At 38.5% G+C, this 19,331-nt stretch overlaps 1 protein-coding gene across 6 annotated transcripts in view; it reads left to right on the top strand.

The window, feature by feature from the left end:
- The window catches only part of LOC110519943 (dachshund homolog 1), a 248,041-nt gene extending 230,649 nt beyond the window's left edge, over nt 1-17,392 (top strand). For all 6 annotated transcript variants that reach the window (XM_036974002.2, XM_036974003.2, XM_036974001.2 and 3 more), the window contains 4 exons: nt 7,542-7,689; nt 8,421-8,564; nt 9,088-9,156; nt 15,554-17,392. In XM_036974002.2, the coding sequence (XP_036829897.1) occupies nt 7,542-7,689; nt 8,421-8,564; nt 9,088-9,156; nt 15,554-15,591 (399 nt within the window). In that variant the 3' untranslated portion in view covers nt 15,592-17,392. The remainder of the gene's footprint in view (nt 1-7,541; nt 7,690-8,420; nt 8,565-9,087; nt 9,157-15,553) is intronic.
- Nucleotides 17,393-19,331: the final 1,939 nt, after the last annotated feature.

The raw sequence follows: 19,331 nt of genomic DNA, 5'->3' as shown, positions 1-19,331 counted from the left end.
GCACTGTATGTGGACACCCTTTCAGCCACACCCGTTGCTGACAGGTGTATTAAATCAAGCACAAATCCACGCAATCTCCACAGACAAACATTGGCAGTAGAATGGCCTCACTGAAGAGCTCAGTGACTTTCAACGTGGCACCGTCATAGGATGCATCCTTTCCAGCAAGACAGTTCGTCAAATGTCTGTCATGCTAGCGTTTCCCCGGGCAACTGTAAGTGCTGTTATTATGATGTGGAAACGTCTAGGAGCAACAACGGCTCAGCCGCGAAGTGGTAGACCACACAAGCTCACAGAACGGGACCAAGTGCTGAAGCACTGAACTCGTGCTGAACTCGTCTGTCCTCGGTTGCAACACTCACTTCTGAATTCCAAACTGCCTCTGGAAGCAACATCAGCACAATAATTGTTAATCGGGAGCTTGTTGAAATGGGCTTCCATGGCCGAGCAGCCGCACACAAGCCTAAGATCATCATGCGCAATGCCAAGCGTTGGCTGGAGTGGTTTAAATCTCGCCGCCATCGGACCTGTTCTCTGGAGTGATTAATCACACTTCACTATCTGGCAGTCCAATAGACAAATCTGAGTTTGGCGTATGCCAGGAGACGCTACCTGTCCCAATGCATAGTGCCAACTGTTTGGTGGAGGACGAATAATGGTCTGGTGCTGTTTTTCATGGTTCGTGCTAGGCCCCTTAGTTCCAGTGAAGCGAAATCTTAACGTTAGAGCATTCAATGACATTCTAGACAATTCTGTGTTTCCAACTTTGTGGCAACAACTTGGGGAAAGCCATCCTGTTACAGCATGACAAATCCCCCAGGCACAACGTGAGTACCTGACCTCACTAATGCTCTTGTGGCCTATTGGAAGCAAGTCCCCGCAGCAATGTTCCAACATCTAGTTTAAAGCCTTCCTAGAAGAGTGGAGGCTGTTATAGCAGCAAAGGGGGGGAACCAACTCCATATTATTGCCCATGATTTTGGTATGAGATGTTCAACATTTGGTCATGTAGTGTATTTGTTTGTAGCAGGGATTTACCCTCCCCCATCTGAATTAGTGATTTTAATAGATTTGAACCTGGATTGGTTTACTCTGGCCTCTGATCTTTTGAAGAATATTTCTCTTGACATTCATCTGACTCAACTCATCTCCAAACCTACACAGGTGAATGTAAGAAACTCCTTGCTAAGAAAGTCCTTGCTGATTGACCTTATTTTTTACAAATAGCCCCCACAAGTAATTATTAAGTGTAGTCTTTGCCAACGACGTCAGTGATCACTGTTGTATAGGCAGGTTGGCTGACAACAAAAATGATGCGCGTGCATCGATGTTGCCGGAAGGCATGCGTTGTTATGATTCTGAACAGTCAGCTAGCTAGACAAGTGGGGAATCGTTGGTTGCTCATTTCAGTTTGTTGTATGTTGTTATTGATACCATCTGTTGTTTTCAGGTGTTTTGACTGATGACATGTCTGTGCTTAAATGGCTAAAATTCACTAGCTAGCTATCCAACAACTCTAAAGATGTAGTTGAGAAACAACATATGCTATTGTGAAAATGTTATTATGTTTTCAATTAACATTTGGAGACAAAATATAGTTTACATGCTGTTTACAAGTCGAACAGTCTATTTTGCTCCATAGTTGCGCACCGGTCAGTTTTGTTGCTAAACAACGAACCCGGTCTATTGCATGTATTAGAGATACAAAACAGAAACAAAATTGATCCTCGTATAATTATGAAGATACATTTTCAAATTTTCCCCAGCCATTTTTCATGATAAATATTGTTCTCATCGTTCCTCTATTAGCTGCATGCCTGACCCTGAATTATCTCTAGAACTTTTCTCATCTATTTTTATACTGTATCTCTGGCAGCCATACACAAGCCCTTTAAATGCCTTAGAGGTAAAATAGAACAAATCCATGGTTCTCCATAGAACTTTCAGATCTCATTATGATTAGAAATCAGGCCTGGACCAAAGTTAGAAAAACTGCCTTGATAGCTGATTGGCAGCATTTCAGGCAATTGAAAAATACAGTAGATTTTCCTCAATTAAGAAAGCTAAATCAATCTACATTCTACGTTTTATCACAGACTCTGCTGGGGATCCGTCAACATTTTGTAAATCAGTTAATGCACGGAAGTGTGGAAATTCCTCTCCTGACCTGCCTAAGCAAGTCAGACTCTGGCATCATTACTGAGAAGAATGAGATAAGTGATGGTTTTAATCAGTATTGGCAGGCTTTTTATTTGAAAGCAATGGTGGTTTAATTGACTCTGGGAGAGGGAAGAGCAGTCGACTGATGACTGCTCTTCCCTCTCCCAGCCTCCTATTTCGGGTGCTATCCCCAGGGATTAGAAGGCAGCCCACGTGCTCCCTCTCCAGAAAGGTGGTGACCCCTCCGACCAAAATAATGATCCCCTATATCAAAGCAAAAATTGTAGAATCACTAATCAACAGTCAACTTAGATCCTTCCTAGCTATGAAATGTATTCTAAATGTTCACCCGTCTGGTTTCAGGCCGGGTCATAGCAGCATCTCTGCTGCAACTTTGGTGTTAAATTATGTGGTAAGGGGTATGGATAGGATGAACTACTGTGCTGCTGCTATTGACTTATCGAAGGCTTTCGATACTGTTGACCACTCATTATTGATTCCTGATTCTGCAATCAGCATCAGGTGTAATTGATTTGGAAATTACTTGACAGACAGGACACAATGTGTTTTTTCTGATGGTGTTGATTCAGATTTCCTTGATACTACGAATGGTGTTCCACAGGGATCGAGTTTAGGTCCTGTACGTTTTACTGTCTAACAATGTTGGTCTATCTGCAAAACATTGAAAATGGCGCCGATAGGTAGGGCAGCCGTGTTTCTAGCCCCCAGGCAATAATTTGGTTTACAAGCATTTCGCTACACCCGTAATAACATCTGCTAAATACGTGTATGTGACCAATAAAATTGGATTTGATTTGAAATGAGAACATATATCTTTATGCTTTTGCCCCCACGGTTGACCAGGCTCTTTCGAAGTTTCAATCTGCCTTCAAAGGCAAATTCTTTGTTGAACTGAAATGGGAATTTAACGCAGGTAAAAGCAGGTACAGTATATGTTACTCTCCAAAATCACATAAAAATGTAACTAATGATTTATGCATATGTGCATTGGATGGTGTCCTCATTGACCGTGTCCCTGCTTATAAATATCTGGGTATCTGAATTGACAAAAAGTAATTTTTCAAAAAGCATGTTGATGAGTTTAAGAAATTAAGAATTCAAATGGGCTTATTTTATAAGATTAGGTCATGCCTTTCATTAAATAGCAGAAGACAAATCATTGAGTCGACATTCATACCGGTCATACCGGTTATAGACTATGGCTTTATTGTATATATCTCTCAAACTCATCTCTGGACCTCGAAGCCTGTTCCACTGCATTTTTTCATTGTTCCCCTCTAATAAGGACTGATTTATACCTGGGACACCAGGTGTGTGCAGCTAATTATCAGGTAGAACAGAAAACCAGCAGAGTAAGAGAGTAAGAGTTGAATACCCCTGGTATATACAGTAAGAATGGTACTGCTTATATATTGAAGCCATTGGATGCAATTTATCATAGTTTATCATGACTTCACACACAACAATGAACTGAGCCACTTAAAGAAATTCTCTCATGACTCTGCTATAGAGGGCTTACAGTTGACGTACGACACCTTGACGTACGACACCTTCTTAGCATAGACAATGCAATTGTTGTGGTAGTCTTAGGCAAGCCATCTTCATTATCACAGTGTCACCTCCAAGTGCCACTCAGACCTTATGGGAGAAAGTATCTGGCATTTAACTTGGTAGTAGTAGTAATAGTTTTGTGTATGTTTTAAACTAAGCATCCCATCATCTCCTGCTTCCAGACATTTCACCGCATAGATTACAAGGGTTGTATTTGCTCCAAACAGTTTAATGTCAGCACACGGCATGTACAACATTGAGTAAATTATTAGCCTCATATACATTGACTACTGGTATCGTTTTTAAATTGAAACATAAAGGCGACAATATGTAAACAATGTGTTAGTTAAGTTAATTTTATCCTTCAGATGCACAATGTTAAGAGGTGCATTGCAAATGCCCATAAGGCTAATGCCTATGGCTGCATTGGCTTTGCATACCATTATCATTTGCAAAATGGGTTCACATGGCTGATATCCTGAAAAAAATTGACAATCAAATAGAGCTTAAACTTATCCAGAATCTTAAATCTCAGTGGAAAAATAAACGTTTCAGCACAAACAAATGTTTGTGCATGAATATGCGATTCTCCTATTATTTTGTGTGCTTTGTGTGTCTGTAGATGTATCGTTTTCTTGGGCCTAAAAGCATATTCATGTTTAAAGTACTATCCGCTGCAAAATTAAGATGGTACAATTGAGCACATAAACGTCCATTATAAAACTGAACAAACAGGTAAGTAATGTTCATTTGAGAATACAACACAGACAAATTAGAAAGATTCCCTTCCCCTCTTTATTGCAGGATTGTGAGCTGTGATTAATCAACATTGACACTAGTCAATCCTGAATAGTAGTTTTAAGTGAACAATTAAAACAAGTTTAAACACTTCACTTCAAAGAATCAAGTGTACACATAAGCTAGCTCACATGTAAAGGTTAGACATTTTAGTAACAAGTAGGCTATTATTAGTAAAGCATAATCTCAGGTTAACAAAAACAAGTAAATGCCATTGTCCAACCTCGCTCCACTGATAATAGTAGACAACAAACTTAACTGGAAGAAGAACTCTCACAGTGTTTACAAAAAATAAAAATCCAGACTACTTTTAAAGGAAGCTTAGATATTTTTATGTATGTTACAAAGGCTTTGCATGTTCTATAGCAGTGTCCTGGTGAGTGTAGTGACCTATGCTATTGTGTGCTGGAAAGGGAATTCAACTAAGGAGGACTTAAACAAGCTTGACTAAATTATCAAGAAAGCCAGTGCTACAATTGGCTGCAGCCTGGAATCAATGCAGGACTTTCTCATAAAAGTCTGCAAGGAAAAACACACATGGACAATGACACCCACCCACTCCACAGCACTCTAATGCAACACAGGAGCAGCTTCAGTAGCAGGTTCATACTGCCCAGAAGTTCCACAGAGAGGTTTAGACCGTCATTTTTACCCACAGCCATGAGGCTTTTTAACGAGTGTAATTGATCAACGTTTTTTATGAGGTCTTCCTATTTAACAATGTATAACAATGTATTTGTTGTTGCTTATCATGTTGGTCATTGTTGCATGTCCTGTTCCTGTAAGTCATTGATGATGTATGCTGTGATAAAACAATTTCTCAAATTGGGATTAATAAAGTAATACTCTACTCTCTACTCTACTCAAAACACACTATGCTTTATTACGGGCCTCTGCAATCACTGCATTCTCTATCCGAAAGTAGGCTGGCCCTCTCTGAAGTCTCGTAGATTTAGGTTTACATTTGGCATTTTAGTCATTTAGAGGACGCTCTTATCCGGAGTGACTTACAGTTAGTGGATTCATCTTAAGATAGCTCGGTGGCAAAACCACATATCACAGTCATAGTAAGTACATTTTTCCTCAATAAAGTAGCTTTCAGCAAAGTCAGATTGATGCATTGCACTCTTTTTGTTTATAAAGCCCTCCTGCATAAACTGCCACCTTACCATACTTCATTGTTAACTTATTAACTTGTTTGAAATACCACACATGGTCTTAGGGGTGGCTAACTCTGGAGATCCCTGGTTTCTTTTTTTTTGCACATTGCTTGTGGAATGGTCTCCAAGGCTCTCTAAAGTTGGATGAATTGGTGCCTTTAGGGCAATTCAAAAGGCTGATTGAGGACCTTTTTACTGAAAAACGTGATTGTTTTCTATGATTGTGTATTGATGTGGATATTGATGTGTATAGTGAGGTGTGTAGTGTATATTAATCAGTGGCAGTCGGTGCTGTTTAAGATTAGGGAGAACAATTGTTTTTTTTATGAGCATGGCCTTATTTCTATTACAGCATATTGTATGACTGTCATTCATATCCCATTCACACAGCTCAATGTAACATTGATAGGTTTAGGCTACTAGATGATACTCACATTTTCCCTATACCCATCATGAGATAGCTACAACCTAGCCTACAAGTTAAAGTTTATAACGTAGGTGTACAGGTCGAGAGACACATAGGAGTAATCAAACTGACACATTCAATAATGTAATCATTATTCTAAACAGATCTGTTTTGCAACGAAAATGAGAGTTTCTATTTGACAAATCCAGGCAGGTCCTTCCCCGTTACGTTTGCTTCTGTTTAAGAAACATTTTGCAATAGAATCGGCAGAATGAATACACCCCTGGTTAGCCCCACACACAGTTCACTTTCATAGCAGCCACATTCAGCATCATCTCTGGACTCGTTCTATAATTTATTATCGCATCTACGTGCTTTCCTGCTCTCACTTTTTTTATTTCGCTTGAGGACTTTAGTGCACAACACAATAGCTGTCTGTGACCAAGGACAAAAACATCTCCTAGCCAAACCTTAATACCATAACCGCTAACAGCCTACATCGTTGTCACCATATCAACGTTATAGTCAACAACTAGAACTAATGTGTTAGTAAACCCACAATCCATGTGTACAATTACGCAGTACAGTGTACAACAAGCTGTTTAACAGTTACACTGGCAGGCTTATCTTGACTTGGAAGAGTTGCAGAGTTGGATAGCCTTAGCCAGCTAGCTAACATGAATAGCATTATTCTCTGTTTTGAGTCAGGTTGTTGAGTAACGTTAGGCTAAATTTGCTGCATTAGCTAAGTAAGTGAAAGTTAAACTAAGAAGAGGCAAACATTTTTACGAAGATTAAACTAGCTCGCTCTCTCTCTCTCTCTCGCTTCTCCTTAATTTTTGAAGATATGTATTTGTTCAAAACTGTTTAACCTATTGCCTTTCTCATTGAGTCAACTACTCACAACACCCAATGCACTGCAGTGCTAGCTAGCTGTACCTTATGCTTTCAGTAATAGATTAATTCTCTGATCCTTTGATTGGGTGGACAACATGTTAGTTCATACAGCAAGAGCTCTGATAGGTTGGAAAAAGTCATCCAGAAGTCATCATAATTACTGTGTAAGTTTATTGAGGGGGTGAGAACCATGTACCTCCTAGGTTTTGAATTGTCAATGTACCCAGAGGAGGACAGAAAATAGCTTTGCTACCTTAGAGGGTGTTGTTGAGGCTAATGTATACCATTGCTAAACAGTGTGTTTTAATCCGTTTTTTGGTGACGTGAATATATTTAGTATAGTTTTATTTTAAAAGGATAACTTTTTTTAGGGTTTCACTATTTCAAATTGTGTGTGGTTGTGTGTGTCCATGTTTGCATGCGTGTATTTGTACTCATACATGTCTTTGTGTGTGTATGTGTGTGTTTGTGCAAATGTGTGTGTGTGTGTGTGTGTGTGTGTGTGTGTGTGTTTGTACTAACTGATGTGTGTGTGTGTATGTGTGCAGGGCCTGCTGAAGGTTGCGATTGACAACGCACGGGCCCAAGAGAAGCAGGTGCAGCTGGAGAAGACGGAACTAAAGATGGAGCTGTTCAGGGAAAGAGAGCTCCGGGAGACCCTGGAGAAACAGCTCGCTATCGAACAGAAGAACAGAGGTACGGACTGAGAGAGAGTGCGTGTGTGAGAGTGCGTGTGTACAGAGGTATGCATGCTTCAAAGCTCATTAAAACACTTTAACACACACATCTAAATAATGAAAACGGTCAAACATACATAAGAAAACTGCCGTGTGTTTCTGTGCAACCGCTTCCAATGAACCACTTAGTATTGTCCCCCACCACTGCGAGAGATCAGCTAATTATGGACACATATTGAATTATCAAAATGAATGATTCATCATCATTCTAAACAAAAGTGACACAAATAACACTTAAGTTAACACACTTGTGTTATTTAAAGCGCTGCACAAGTTTAATAAAATACTCTATTATTTAATGAGCCAATTACATAAAACTATTTTCTAAGTCCCTCTAGCAGTTTGCTGCTTTGAATTCAATATAGTTTGCTAAGAATTCAGGCAAGTCTAATTTCCAGCATGAGCCAGCCTAAGTGTCCTCAATCTCCCTTTGACATCAATTAATGATTTTGAGTGAACATTCCATGTTAAAATTTTGGCTTGAATGTTACCTCAAACTCAGTTTCAACTCTGTTGTTTGCCACATGTTTCTGCCCTGTAGTTTGGTCAAGTTTCGCTTGTCTTTTACCACAATGGCCACTTGCCAAGTCTTTGGAAATATCAATTTATTCCTAATTGACTTGCTTGGATAGAAAAGGTTTAAATAAAAGTAAGTTGATATAGTTGTCCTTTTCTTTCTTTTCCCCGCAGCAATAATCCAGAAGCGCTTGAAGAAGGAGAAGAAGGCAAAGAGGAAACTTCAGGAGGCTCTGGAGTACGAGTCCAAGAGGAGGGAGCAGGCTGAGCAGTTCCTCAAACAGCCCTCACCCTCAGAAGGCCTGCGCTCACTCAATGGTTAGTTGTGTTTTTAATTAAATGTTTATGTTACACTCTACTTAAAAATGTATCAATCTTTATTTAAAGTGCATTTAAAATCGCAACACACTTTACAGTGAAACAAAAAAGAATGGAGGAGATAAAATAAACAGACAGCAACAATAAAGTAAAAATAGTGTCTAGAATAAAACAAACAAAAAAAGTTTGTTAATGTATCCATATGCTTTTTGTATGTATTTCACTGTTTGCAGAATATACATTTGCTACTTGGGGATCAGCCTTAGCTAAAAACAAAATAGATTTCAGTTACATGTTGTGGTAACAACTCACATAGTGTTACTGAGTTCTTTACATTCTGGAAGTAAGAGTAAGTTAAATCATGATGCAGCAGGGCATCTGACTGTGGAATCATCTAACGTCTTATTGTATCAGTTGTTTTTCACTTATAGCCAATTGAGTTTTTCAATTCAAACTTTTAGTGTGGCTGCTCCATTTGAAGGATGTTTAACAGCAGTTATGTTCTATCTCTCTGCTCTCCCAGACTCACTGACCCCAGAGATGGAGAGTGACCGCAGTGCTGGAAGAACAGATGCTGAGAGGACAATACAAGGTACATGAACCTGAGGAGAAGATAAATCTCTCTCTTGCTCACTCTCTCTCCCTGTTTCACTCCCTCTCTTTCACTCGCTCTCTCACTTTCACCCTCTCTCGCCAATATCTCACTTCATCTCTCTATTTATCATTCTTCTTCTTTCTGTCAATCTATTAGTCTGTCTGTACCCCCCCCCCCCCCCCTCACACCTTCTCTATTTGAGCATTAGTGTAACTAACAGCTTGCCAACTGGGGCACAGCACTGGGTCAAGATTGCATTGGCCTTCAACAGACATAATAGCAGTATTTTATTACAGGGAGTGAAGTATGGCACTCACATATGCCATGAACAGTTTGGATTGACTGTTTAGAACAGTTTGCCATGAACAGTTTGGATTGACTGTTTAGATTTTAACAAGCAGCAAGGTTTTTGTGTACAGTGCCTTGCGAAAGTATTCGGCCCCCTTGAACTTTGCGACCTTTTGCCACATTATTCATGTCTTACTACTCAAAAGTCGTCTTTATTCTTGCTCTAAAAACCCCTGTGGCTTATTTTTCAAATTGTCATGTTTCATTTCTAAATGTCCACGCAAGAGTGAAGGTTTACCGTGAGAGAGTAATGGTTAATGTGATTGGATGTTAATTATTTGACTCGGCTACCTGTATTTGACATTGTGTTGTTATTTCGCTGAACACTAGATGGTTGAATTTTATTTTAGGCAGTGAAACGAGGCTACTCACCCAAATGTATAGCCCCGTTGGAAAATATAAATGTACTGTTTGAAAATGTGAAGAATTTTTTAACTAAAAAATCTATATACACTACCATTCAAAAAATCAGCACAACAGTTTTCAGCTGTGCTAACATAATTTGCAAAGGGTTTTCTGATGATCAATTAGCCTTTTAAACTTGGATTAGCTAACACAACGTGCCATTGGAACACCGGAGTGATGGTTGCTGATAATGGGCCTCTGTACAACTATGTAGATATTTCATAAAAATCTGTCGTTTACAACATTAACAATGTCTACACTGTATTTCTGATCATTTTATGTTATTTTAATGGACAAAGCAATGTTTTTCTTTTAAAAACAAGGACATTTTTAAGTGACCCCAAACCTTTGAATGGTAGTGTGTGTATATATGTATATATATATTTTTTTTACATGTGTATCACATTTTTATATGACGTACCCCCGACGGAATTGCACTTACCCCTGGGGGTACTCGTACCCCAGTTTGGGACTACCTGATATAGACGATATCGCCATAGTCAATTAGCGGAATGACTTTTGAAAGAATCTTTATTTTTTTATTTTTTTACTAATTAACGAAAGACAGGACCTGTTCCTATAGAAGAAGCCTATTTGAATTATTAATTTCTTAACTAACAGTATCAATTTTATGAACAGGCTTCTCTGCCTGGATCTGAATGAATGTTACAGTAAACTAGGTTTAAAGTGCAATCAGAGGATATATAATACTACATTGAAACTATCAGCACGCATAAGTCAATTTCAGTGACAGGTAGGTATGCGTGTCTGTGTATATGCACCCATGTGGGTACTGTACGTGCATAGTGTATTTGACTTGTTTGTTTACCTCTTAAGATCCACTTTATTTTATGTATAAGTCCTGTAACAATATGTGCATTTCAATGGCTTGTTTGTTTGCCTTGTGGGGTTTCATGGAGGAAGGAGGGGGTGGTGATAACTTCTGAAGACTATCCAACGTCTGGGGCTGCATCACAAATGGCACTGTATTCCCTATGTAGTGCACTACTTTTGACCATGGCGCGTTGGGCCCCCGTCAAAAGTAGTGCACTATGTAGGGAATTGGGTACCATTTGAGATGCAGCCCCAGACGGTAGTGAGTCTTCAGAAATGATCACCACCCCCTCCCTTCCTCCACGTGAGGAAGTCTGTTCACCCAAGAACACGACACCTCTCTCTTCTTCATTAGTATCATAACGTCTTCCTCTAATAATCCCCAACAGCATCTCCCCCTCCCTTTCCAACTCCTCCCTATCATCACCGCTTTATCTCTGAGAGAAGTCTCAATTTCCCCTGGAAAATACAAAGATTACACAGTAAAACGCTGTGAAATTTGAAAGATATTCATCATAGTTTTGTACCATAAGGAGGGTGGATTCTTTCATAATTAAATATCATTCAGTCAGTGGAGAGATGTGAAAAGGGTTGCTGTCCAATAAAGGTCAACCATATGTCAACATTTCACAATTTTTTTAACTTCTGGATAGAGAACAGTTATAGTCCCCCATTTCATACTAAATTAGTATATCAAGTATCCTTAATTTGAAATTGGAACATTTTTGATTTACATTAAACAGCACTTTATAATTGAATTGTTATACTGTATTAACTGGAGGCTTAACTTTTCTCACTTCCTTTTTATATTGCATTACCATTTTATTTGTATGTGATCAGAAACATAGCTTATTCATTGCAACGTAGCAACCATTACCATGGTATATTGTCATAGACACTAAAGATACGTATTTTCTCTCCTGTTCAGACACAATTTGGACATATAGCAGATGCCTTTCTCACAGTTGAATAATCTATAATTATATGATAACGATAATATAATATAATAATATATAATATGCTATGGTGTAGCTATGAAGTGTGTCATTTCTAGGGCTCATAATGTCAGTGATAATGGCCTTGAAGAATAGAATCAAGAGGAGGTTGAGTTAACACGGAACAATGTGTGCTTTTGTGAAGTTGGATCGCCATTTGTCTGCCTCCCATGTCTCCTCTGTTCTCCTCTGCTCCCAGCCTAGTATACAGTAATTACTCTCAAAGGCAAAACAATTATGTTGATAAATTACACAAGCAAAGAAGACGCGGATAAAACACCCAACCCTATCACACGGATAAAAGCCAAGAGAAATGTATGTTGTGTTTTCATCTCACAACTCAGGCTAGGGTGAGAAAGAGAGACCAAAAATTACAAGAGCATAATTTTAGAGAACTAATTATTTATATTTGTCTTTTGTCACACTTCTCTAATTCTGAGATATTAACACAATCTGTGTTCATTAATTGCTTTTGCAGTGTTTTTTAATCGGTTCCAAGAGGGAGCTCTGGCTTTTGTAGCAGCTAGCAGGCAGCCATGCTACTGGGACTGAAGCTCTCTCCTGGCTCTAACGCCATGGTGACGGAGTGCACGTAAATATCTTCCCCAGTATCTCCTCTCTGGTTCCCGCCTGCTTGCCCTTCGATGTGTTCGGCAAGTTTACATGACCCATAAAGAGACATAAAGTTATTTGTTGCGAGATTAAACATCCAAACAGTTAAAGTAAAATTCAAATTAAATGAATGAATGTCAGTGAAGCAAAAAATACCGTAATTAATGGATCCCTTAATTGTCTTCATAAAATATTTGCATGGGCATATTTAGCATAATTTACATGTATTCATTAATTTTTCAACAGAATTTTATGCTGAGAGAAGCAAAAAAAATATCTGTTTTATTTGGCATCTAATAAAATATTTATCCTCTTTTAATTAATCTTGATTTGAATACAAAAATGGATAAAGTAAAAAATAAATATGAGGCTTTCTTTCAAAAAACAATGTGTCAAGATGTCACAGATTTTTCTCACTCAAAAATGTAAATCAAGATTTGAAGTAATATTGCAAACTGGAGGCAGTGGAAGTTAATCAAAACAGAACAAACATAGAAGAAGTTCCACCAATTTATTTGCCCAAATTAAAAATGGTGTCTCAACAATTTCAGAGAGAACCTTGTGTCAAAAATGTATTTCTTAATCCTTTCCTGAACATTCAAATGTTGAGCATTGTGATGGTTTGAACACTACAATACCTGATATGTTACTTCACAACTTATCAAAGGTGATCATCAGCCACACTTTCGCCTCCCCTTACTATCGTCCCTATGAACAGTCGTGAAGGTAAAGCCGATCAGACAGACAGGCAGGCAGGCAGGCAGACATACAGACAGGCAGAGAGAGACTGACAGAGAAAGGTGATATACATGGCATCTCATGGAGGTGAATGATTTCATCCCCATCCACCCCTTCCAACCACCACCACCTTCCTCTATCCCTTTTATTTTCAGCCCTTTGCATTCACACTGTAGTTACTTTTACACATAACTCTGCAATATTGCTTGAATAGAGGCAGCCAGAGTGCAATGCCTCAGAGACCCACGGCAGTGCCGGATAATTAGCCCATGTGTTTGTCTCCCCCTCCCACATTCCCAACAAGCCTTTGCTATTTTTCCATCCAGCTTTTTATAAACATACAGCACACTGATGCATTGACGACAGAAGCCTGGGTGGTTAGGTACATGGTGCAGTGATGGTTGCTGTCCTACCATAGGCGAGAATGTGTACTAATCAAAAATGCTAATGGAGGAAGGTTGTCATTGTATTGTATTGTATTGTATTTTTTGGATAGAAACAGAAGCTTTTATGATTCATATATGGCTTAAAATATTGCCAGTGAGCCATGGGCCTTAACTTAAGAGGCCAATGTTAAATGGTTTAATAGTGAGATTACAGAATATCAATAAATGTGAATGAAGTGTTTGTGATAGTAACCAGCTAGATAGTAACCAGCTTGAATTATTTAGGTATGTCACGAGAACTCTGTAAATCTCTTGAAAGCCGCTAACAAACGTACCGTTTCTACCCCGATGTCTCTCTGTCTCGGGTCTGACATTGTGTCAAGCAGCAACATATCACTCTCCTCAAGCTGTCGCCGCTTAGTCTTTTGGTGTGCTTTTCCCTATTAAATTGAATTATTTAGGTCCACTGCAAGAGAGGGGAAAGGGCTGCTTAAAGCACAGTAATACCGGGGTAATAAAACGCCATGCTCCTGAGCTGCGCTTAACAGATGCTTTTACCAGCCCTGCATCGGAGGCAGCGCTGCTCGTTTGGGCATACCACTAAGATATGAGTGTTCCTTGAAAATGGACAAAGCTCGTTAGGTTGCAGGTGTCTGGAGATAGCATTGGAGAAGAATGACTCTGCCTTTTTAAATGAACACTCCTTCTGTACAGGATGTGTCATTCGTAAAGCGCTTTACATCATAAGTGCAATATTATGTTCAAACAAGCATGTCAGTTGAGATGTCTTAAGCACATGTGACATGCAATCGTGCAGGCAGGCAGTGTTGAATATCGCGGTTCCTCATACAATTTGCCTTTGTCAATGATTAAATATGTAGATGGTTGTATTGGCCTGGTTTTACTTCCCTATTTTAATTCATGAGACAGAGAAACACTGGCATAAGGAGTCTCTTCAACTGTTACTGCTCGATTCTGCAGTTTGTTCCAACAGATCATGCAAATCATTTAAGCAACAATTATAGACTTGACGTTGTAGGACAAACAATATTTATGTCTGTTAATCTACAATTGTGAGTGTTGATATGCTCGAGTAACATAAATTGTCCAGAAAATAGGGACATTGGAAGAGTATTGGATAAGAGTATGTTAGCAGTTGATGTTATTCCTCAATAACACAGACCCCAAAGCAAATCAGGGGGAGAAAAATATTCAATTCAAAAATAATAAATAATAGTTGTTATGCTGGGAAGTAGATGGTCGATGTTAATTCTTTCCTGTCCTCAATGATTCTCCACAGAACAAAGTGAAAGGATGTAATTTTATAACCAACAACCCTAGCCTGTAGTTGACCAATTAGAGTTTCTTGCAGTAAAATTGGGCCAATGGCCAAATAACAAGTATCCTGTTTCAGGCTCAATGTGTAAACAATTCAGACCAATGAGATCTTGCCACATGTAGGTATGAGTCCAGGACTGAAACCCCTACACAAATTCTAACCAGATGTTGAACTGAAAAAACACTACTTCAATTGATCGTTAATTCTCTATTGACCTCTAGTCCTCTGCGTTGTGTATTATCTTAAAATATTCTTACAAGTAGTCCCATGTGTGTTGGAAGATTTCAGATCGTATTTTCTGATGTTTTTCCAGATTTTGTCAAACAATGAATGTATCATTATTATTAAGTTAGTAGTCTCTTTAGACAGACAGGTTGCCTCCCATAATGTACCAATGCTCCAGCTTAAATGTCTGTAGAAGTTCCCAGCATCAGCTGGGACAGATTTGAAAATGGGAGGTGGTGACATCACCTCCGTATCCACAAAACATTTTTTGGTTACGCTTTCGAAATGTCCAAGAGAATCTGACATCCTTCCCAGGCCTAGTACTCTTGCTCCTAGGTCTTTGTTTCAGAAACTATGGAGTTAGCTTATTGTGGGGAAACCTCACACAAGCTAGCAACCAGTGTGTGTTTTTGTGGACTATAAGGATAGAGCTAAACACCATATATCCAAGTTGAGTCAGCATGGCCAGTACGCTATTGCTAATCCTTGTCTCCTTTGTATTTTTTTTTCAGATGGAAGACTGTTCTTGAAAACCACAGTGATGTACTGATAAGAAGATGATGAGGAGAGCTGAAGGGGAAAACAATCCCATGAAGATACTCAAGAGCCCTTATCCAGGCAGATTTAGTAGCAGAAACAAGTCTCGCTGCGTTTACTGTAGCAGTTCAATGGAAGTGTGTTTGGCCAAACGCCGAAGAAGGGTTGTGTCTGAATGTAGAATTAGAACACTTTTTCTTACAGATATCAACATAATATAGTAGCTAAAGCAGGTTTTGATGCATTGAGGTGGGTTGTTTTCTAAGTATAAACACATTTTTAGCACAGTAAATAATTACCAAGGGGTACACTGTTGGTAATATCTCAGATAAATTCTCAGCACTGAAGATTTTTTATACTGTATTTCAACCAGCGAGAAAGCTTTGAACATGGTCAGACTCAGAGGTTTTGTTTTGTATTTCAAGTTTAATTCCAAAATATAAAGCTTGGAAAGAACCTGTGAAAAAAATTCTAATTTATTCATATGTTGATCAAAGGAGGCGACTGAGATTTGATTTGAATGTTTTCTAAATATAAGAAAATACAATCAAGTTTCCTTTTTACTATTGTTGTATATACCAGAACTGATGATAATGATAGGATAACTCACTCTATCAATATGGTATATGTATAAAGTTAAGAGGTGGTTTTGGGTATGCAGTAGATCTATTAGGAAGACAATACTGACATTTATATGAATTTATAGTTTGTTTTTGTTTAATTTCTGAGCCATCATTCTTTAAAATACCTGCCATTTTGGTGAGAAAGCATGCAGGCATGTAAATGTTTGTCCTGGAATTATGATATTTAAATCCTATATTGTGCTGAACAAATACGTAGGGTTGATTCACTTTAGCCCAACTGATTTCGAAAATGTACACCTCAAACATTTTGCTTTCCAATAACAACTTTTGCTGTCAATAGTAACCCTTTGCAACAGGTAATACTGTTTTTTATTTGAACACTTTTTTAAAGATAGTTTCCCAGACACCTTTGTTCCTAATGTGTGGCTATTAACATGTCACATGGACTGTTGGTAATCACATATTATCACTTGGTAACGAATCTCCTCTTTCAAGACAATTTATTCAGATGTCACATACAGATAGATATAGGATCTTAATTTGACCAGTTTCCCACAGCAGGACAATAATCCTGCTGATAAAGGAAATGTGAATTATTATGTGGATTATAATGAATTGACATTTTTGTATGGGGTTGATCCATTTTTTGTTTGTGCAAATCAAGTCCAACATTTTTAAGTTTTAAACTATTTCATGCCGTGCAGGACATTTCCTGCAACAACAGGGTGATCAAATTAAGATCCTACTTGTGTACAGACAATGGACCAGCTAGAATGACTATCGGAAACAATTAACCGACCCTCTCCATTGTAGAATATTGGTATGAAAACTCAAGCAAAGTTCCCTCACAAAATCAGTGATGTACAGTATTTTAATGCAATCATGATGCAGCAAAAAGAAGACATTTTACTTTATGGAGAGATGTGCTTCATTTGTATTCAAGCTGAAGGTTGAATAGTTTTGCACATCAGGTGAGTCAACTCTTATGCAGTATGTAAAAGTTAATTCCAGAGACAGGAGCTGATTTCTGTCATGTACTGTAACAGGAACAGGCTATGTGTTTGAAAAAATGTTGGGAAAAGAGTGTCTGTCCCATGTTCACACTTTATTTTACTTTGAAAGTTTGTTGCGATGTTTATTGTTGACCTGTCGCTAATAACTTACATATAGCTACGCATAGCACACTTCATTGTACTTCAACTTTAAATAAACTTCAAATGTTGATGATAACCAATGTGAGTTAATTTAATAAATTTTGTTGCCCAAAGACTGGGCCTGATTCAATTTAACCTGCACAGTAGATACCACACCATTTTACTTTTCATTTGTACGAAACCAAAATACAGGCAGAACCTGCACCAAGGCAGAAGAAGTAGATTTGTTGATAGCGTCACAATATTTCTCTGCATGGACTATTAATATTGTAGTGACCTTAACCCAACACCTAGCGGACCTCTTGGCATAATGGTTAAGGTGTTGTATTGGCAGTCGCTGAACCCGGGTTTAAGATCCAGTCGGGGCTACCGTCCACCTAAATTTTCTACATTGGTGTCACAAGTGAAATGGTGCCCATGAGGCCATTGGAGAGGTGTGTACCCATGAGGGACATGGTATAGAGAAGTTTGGGGACACTCTCTCCCAAAGGAAGGTCGTAATGTAGCAACCTTAACTCAACACCTAGCAACTTCACACAGGTCTGGAACTCTCGGCGCAACGGTTAAGGTATCAGCTTGACAATCACTGGACCCGGGTTTGACTAGCTAAAAAATTATGTACCTTTCAAAAGGTGCAGAATTATGGGAAATTTCTCTACTTTTAAGCATATTTCACCGAACAATTTAATATACAACAAATCAAATAGAATCCCTAATCAAAACCAAAATAGAAAATAAGCAAAGTGTGCCAGATTCTTTAATCAGTATCATCACAATCCAATTCCATGTATTCAATTAAAAGACTAGTCTGCTCATAGGTTTGTATAGCCTTTTCATCGGCAAGCAGTAACAAAATTTCCAATAGAAATAAGGAAAGGTAAATACAGTGGAGGAACGCAAATGATATGAACACAAAGGCCAAAACCCACACCAAAGCAAAGCTCTGCAATGGAAGGTTACAATGTTGGAGATGATGACTTAGGAGTAACCCAAATTTCGTTAGAAGTAGAAGTAACCCAATTCTATTCTCTGCATCTCTGCATGTCCACAATGTTGGAAAAAAAAAAAATTGAAATGTGCCTGTCCTGGATGCGGATTGAATAGAGCCCTAGAATGTTCCTTATATTTTACATGATTGACTACTGATAATCCATTTACAATTTTGTGCAATAGTATTTACTGATTGCCAGAAACATTTGCAACTTGTCTTCTGATGAAAACAACGTGTTGATGTTCTGTGAACAAAACACTTTCCAGTAAATGTTGTATTCATTGATGACCATTATATTTAAAGTTTTGTAAAAGTGGGTCTAAGATATACACTCCAGGTACAAAGACAAGAAACTGTCAAGGAAAGAGTCTTCAACTATAAGGCGCTTGCTTTTTTGAGCTCATCTAGCTTTTCCATTGAGCAACTAAAGCAAGCACAGATTTCTGTTTGGAACACAGCCTGCGTCCCCATCATCACACAGTTACTGGTTTTGTTTACGCAATCCAAAAATGTTCCATTATTAATCGCAATCTGGGTCAGGTGGGCATCATTTGAAAGCTTATTTTATTGCCAACATGGCTAGCTAAGTTGTAAAATAAGATACTACAGTGTTAGGCTTTCAAAAGGCACTTCAGACAAACAGATTGTTATTTTGGTCCGCATAGAATGGAGTCATTCAGTGCATTCAAGTGCGTGTGGAGCAGCATATTTTCTTCACATTATGAGAAACAAAGGATCATTCTCTTCAGGACAACTCAGGGTACAACGCATGTCATCCTTGTAACTGTGGATCGAACACAGCGATAAACGTTGATATTGTAAATAGCATGAGATTTCAAATATGGAAATATGAAATGCAAATTTGGACACGGATGTGTGGTTTGCTTGTTTCAAATCACATGTATTTATATAGCCCTTCTTACATCAGCTGATATATCAAATTGCTGTACAAATACCCAGCCTAAAACCCCAAACAGCAAGCAATGCAGGTGTAGCAGCACAGTGGCTAGGAAAAACTCCCTAG

This window comes from Oncorhynchus mykiss, chromosome 3 (genome assembly GCF_057628025.1).
Source record: "Oncorhynchus mykiss isolate SJ-2025 chromosome 3, ASM5762802v1, whole genome shotgun sequence".
Lineage (NCBI taxonomy): Eukaryota > Metazoa > Chordata > Actinopteri > Salmoniformes > Salmonidae > Oncorhynchus > Oncorhynchus mykiss.
The sequence above is the reverse complement of the archived record's forward strand: the minus strand, read 5'-3'. Positions and strand labels throughout refer to the sequence as shown.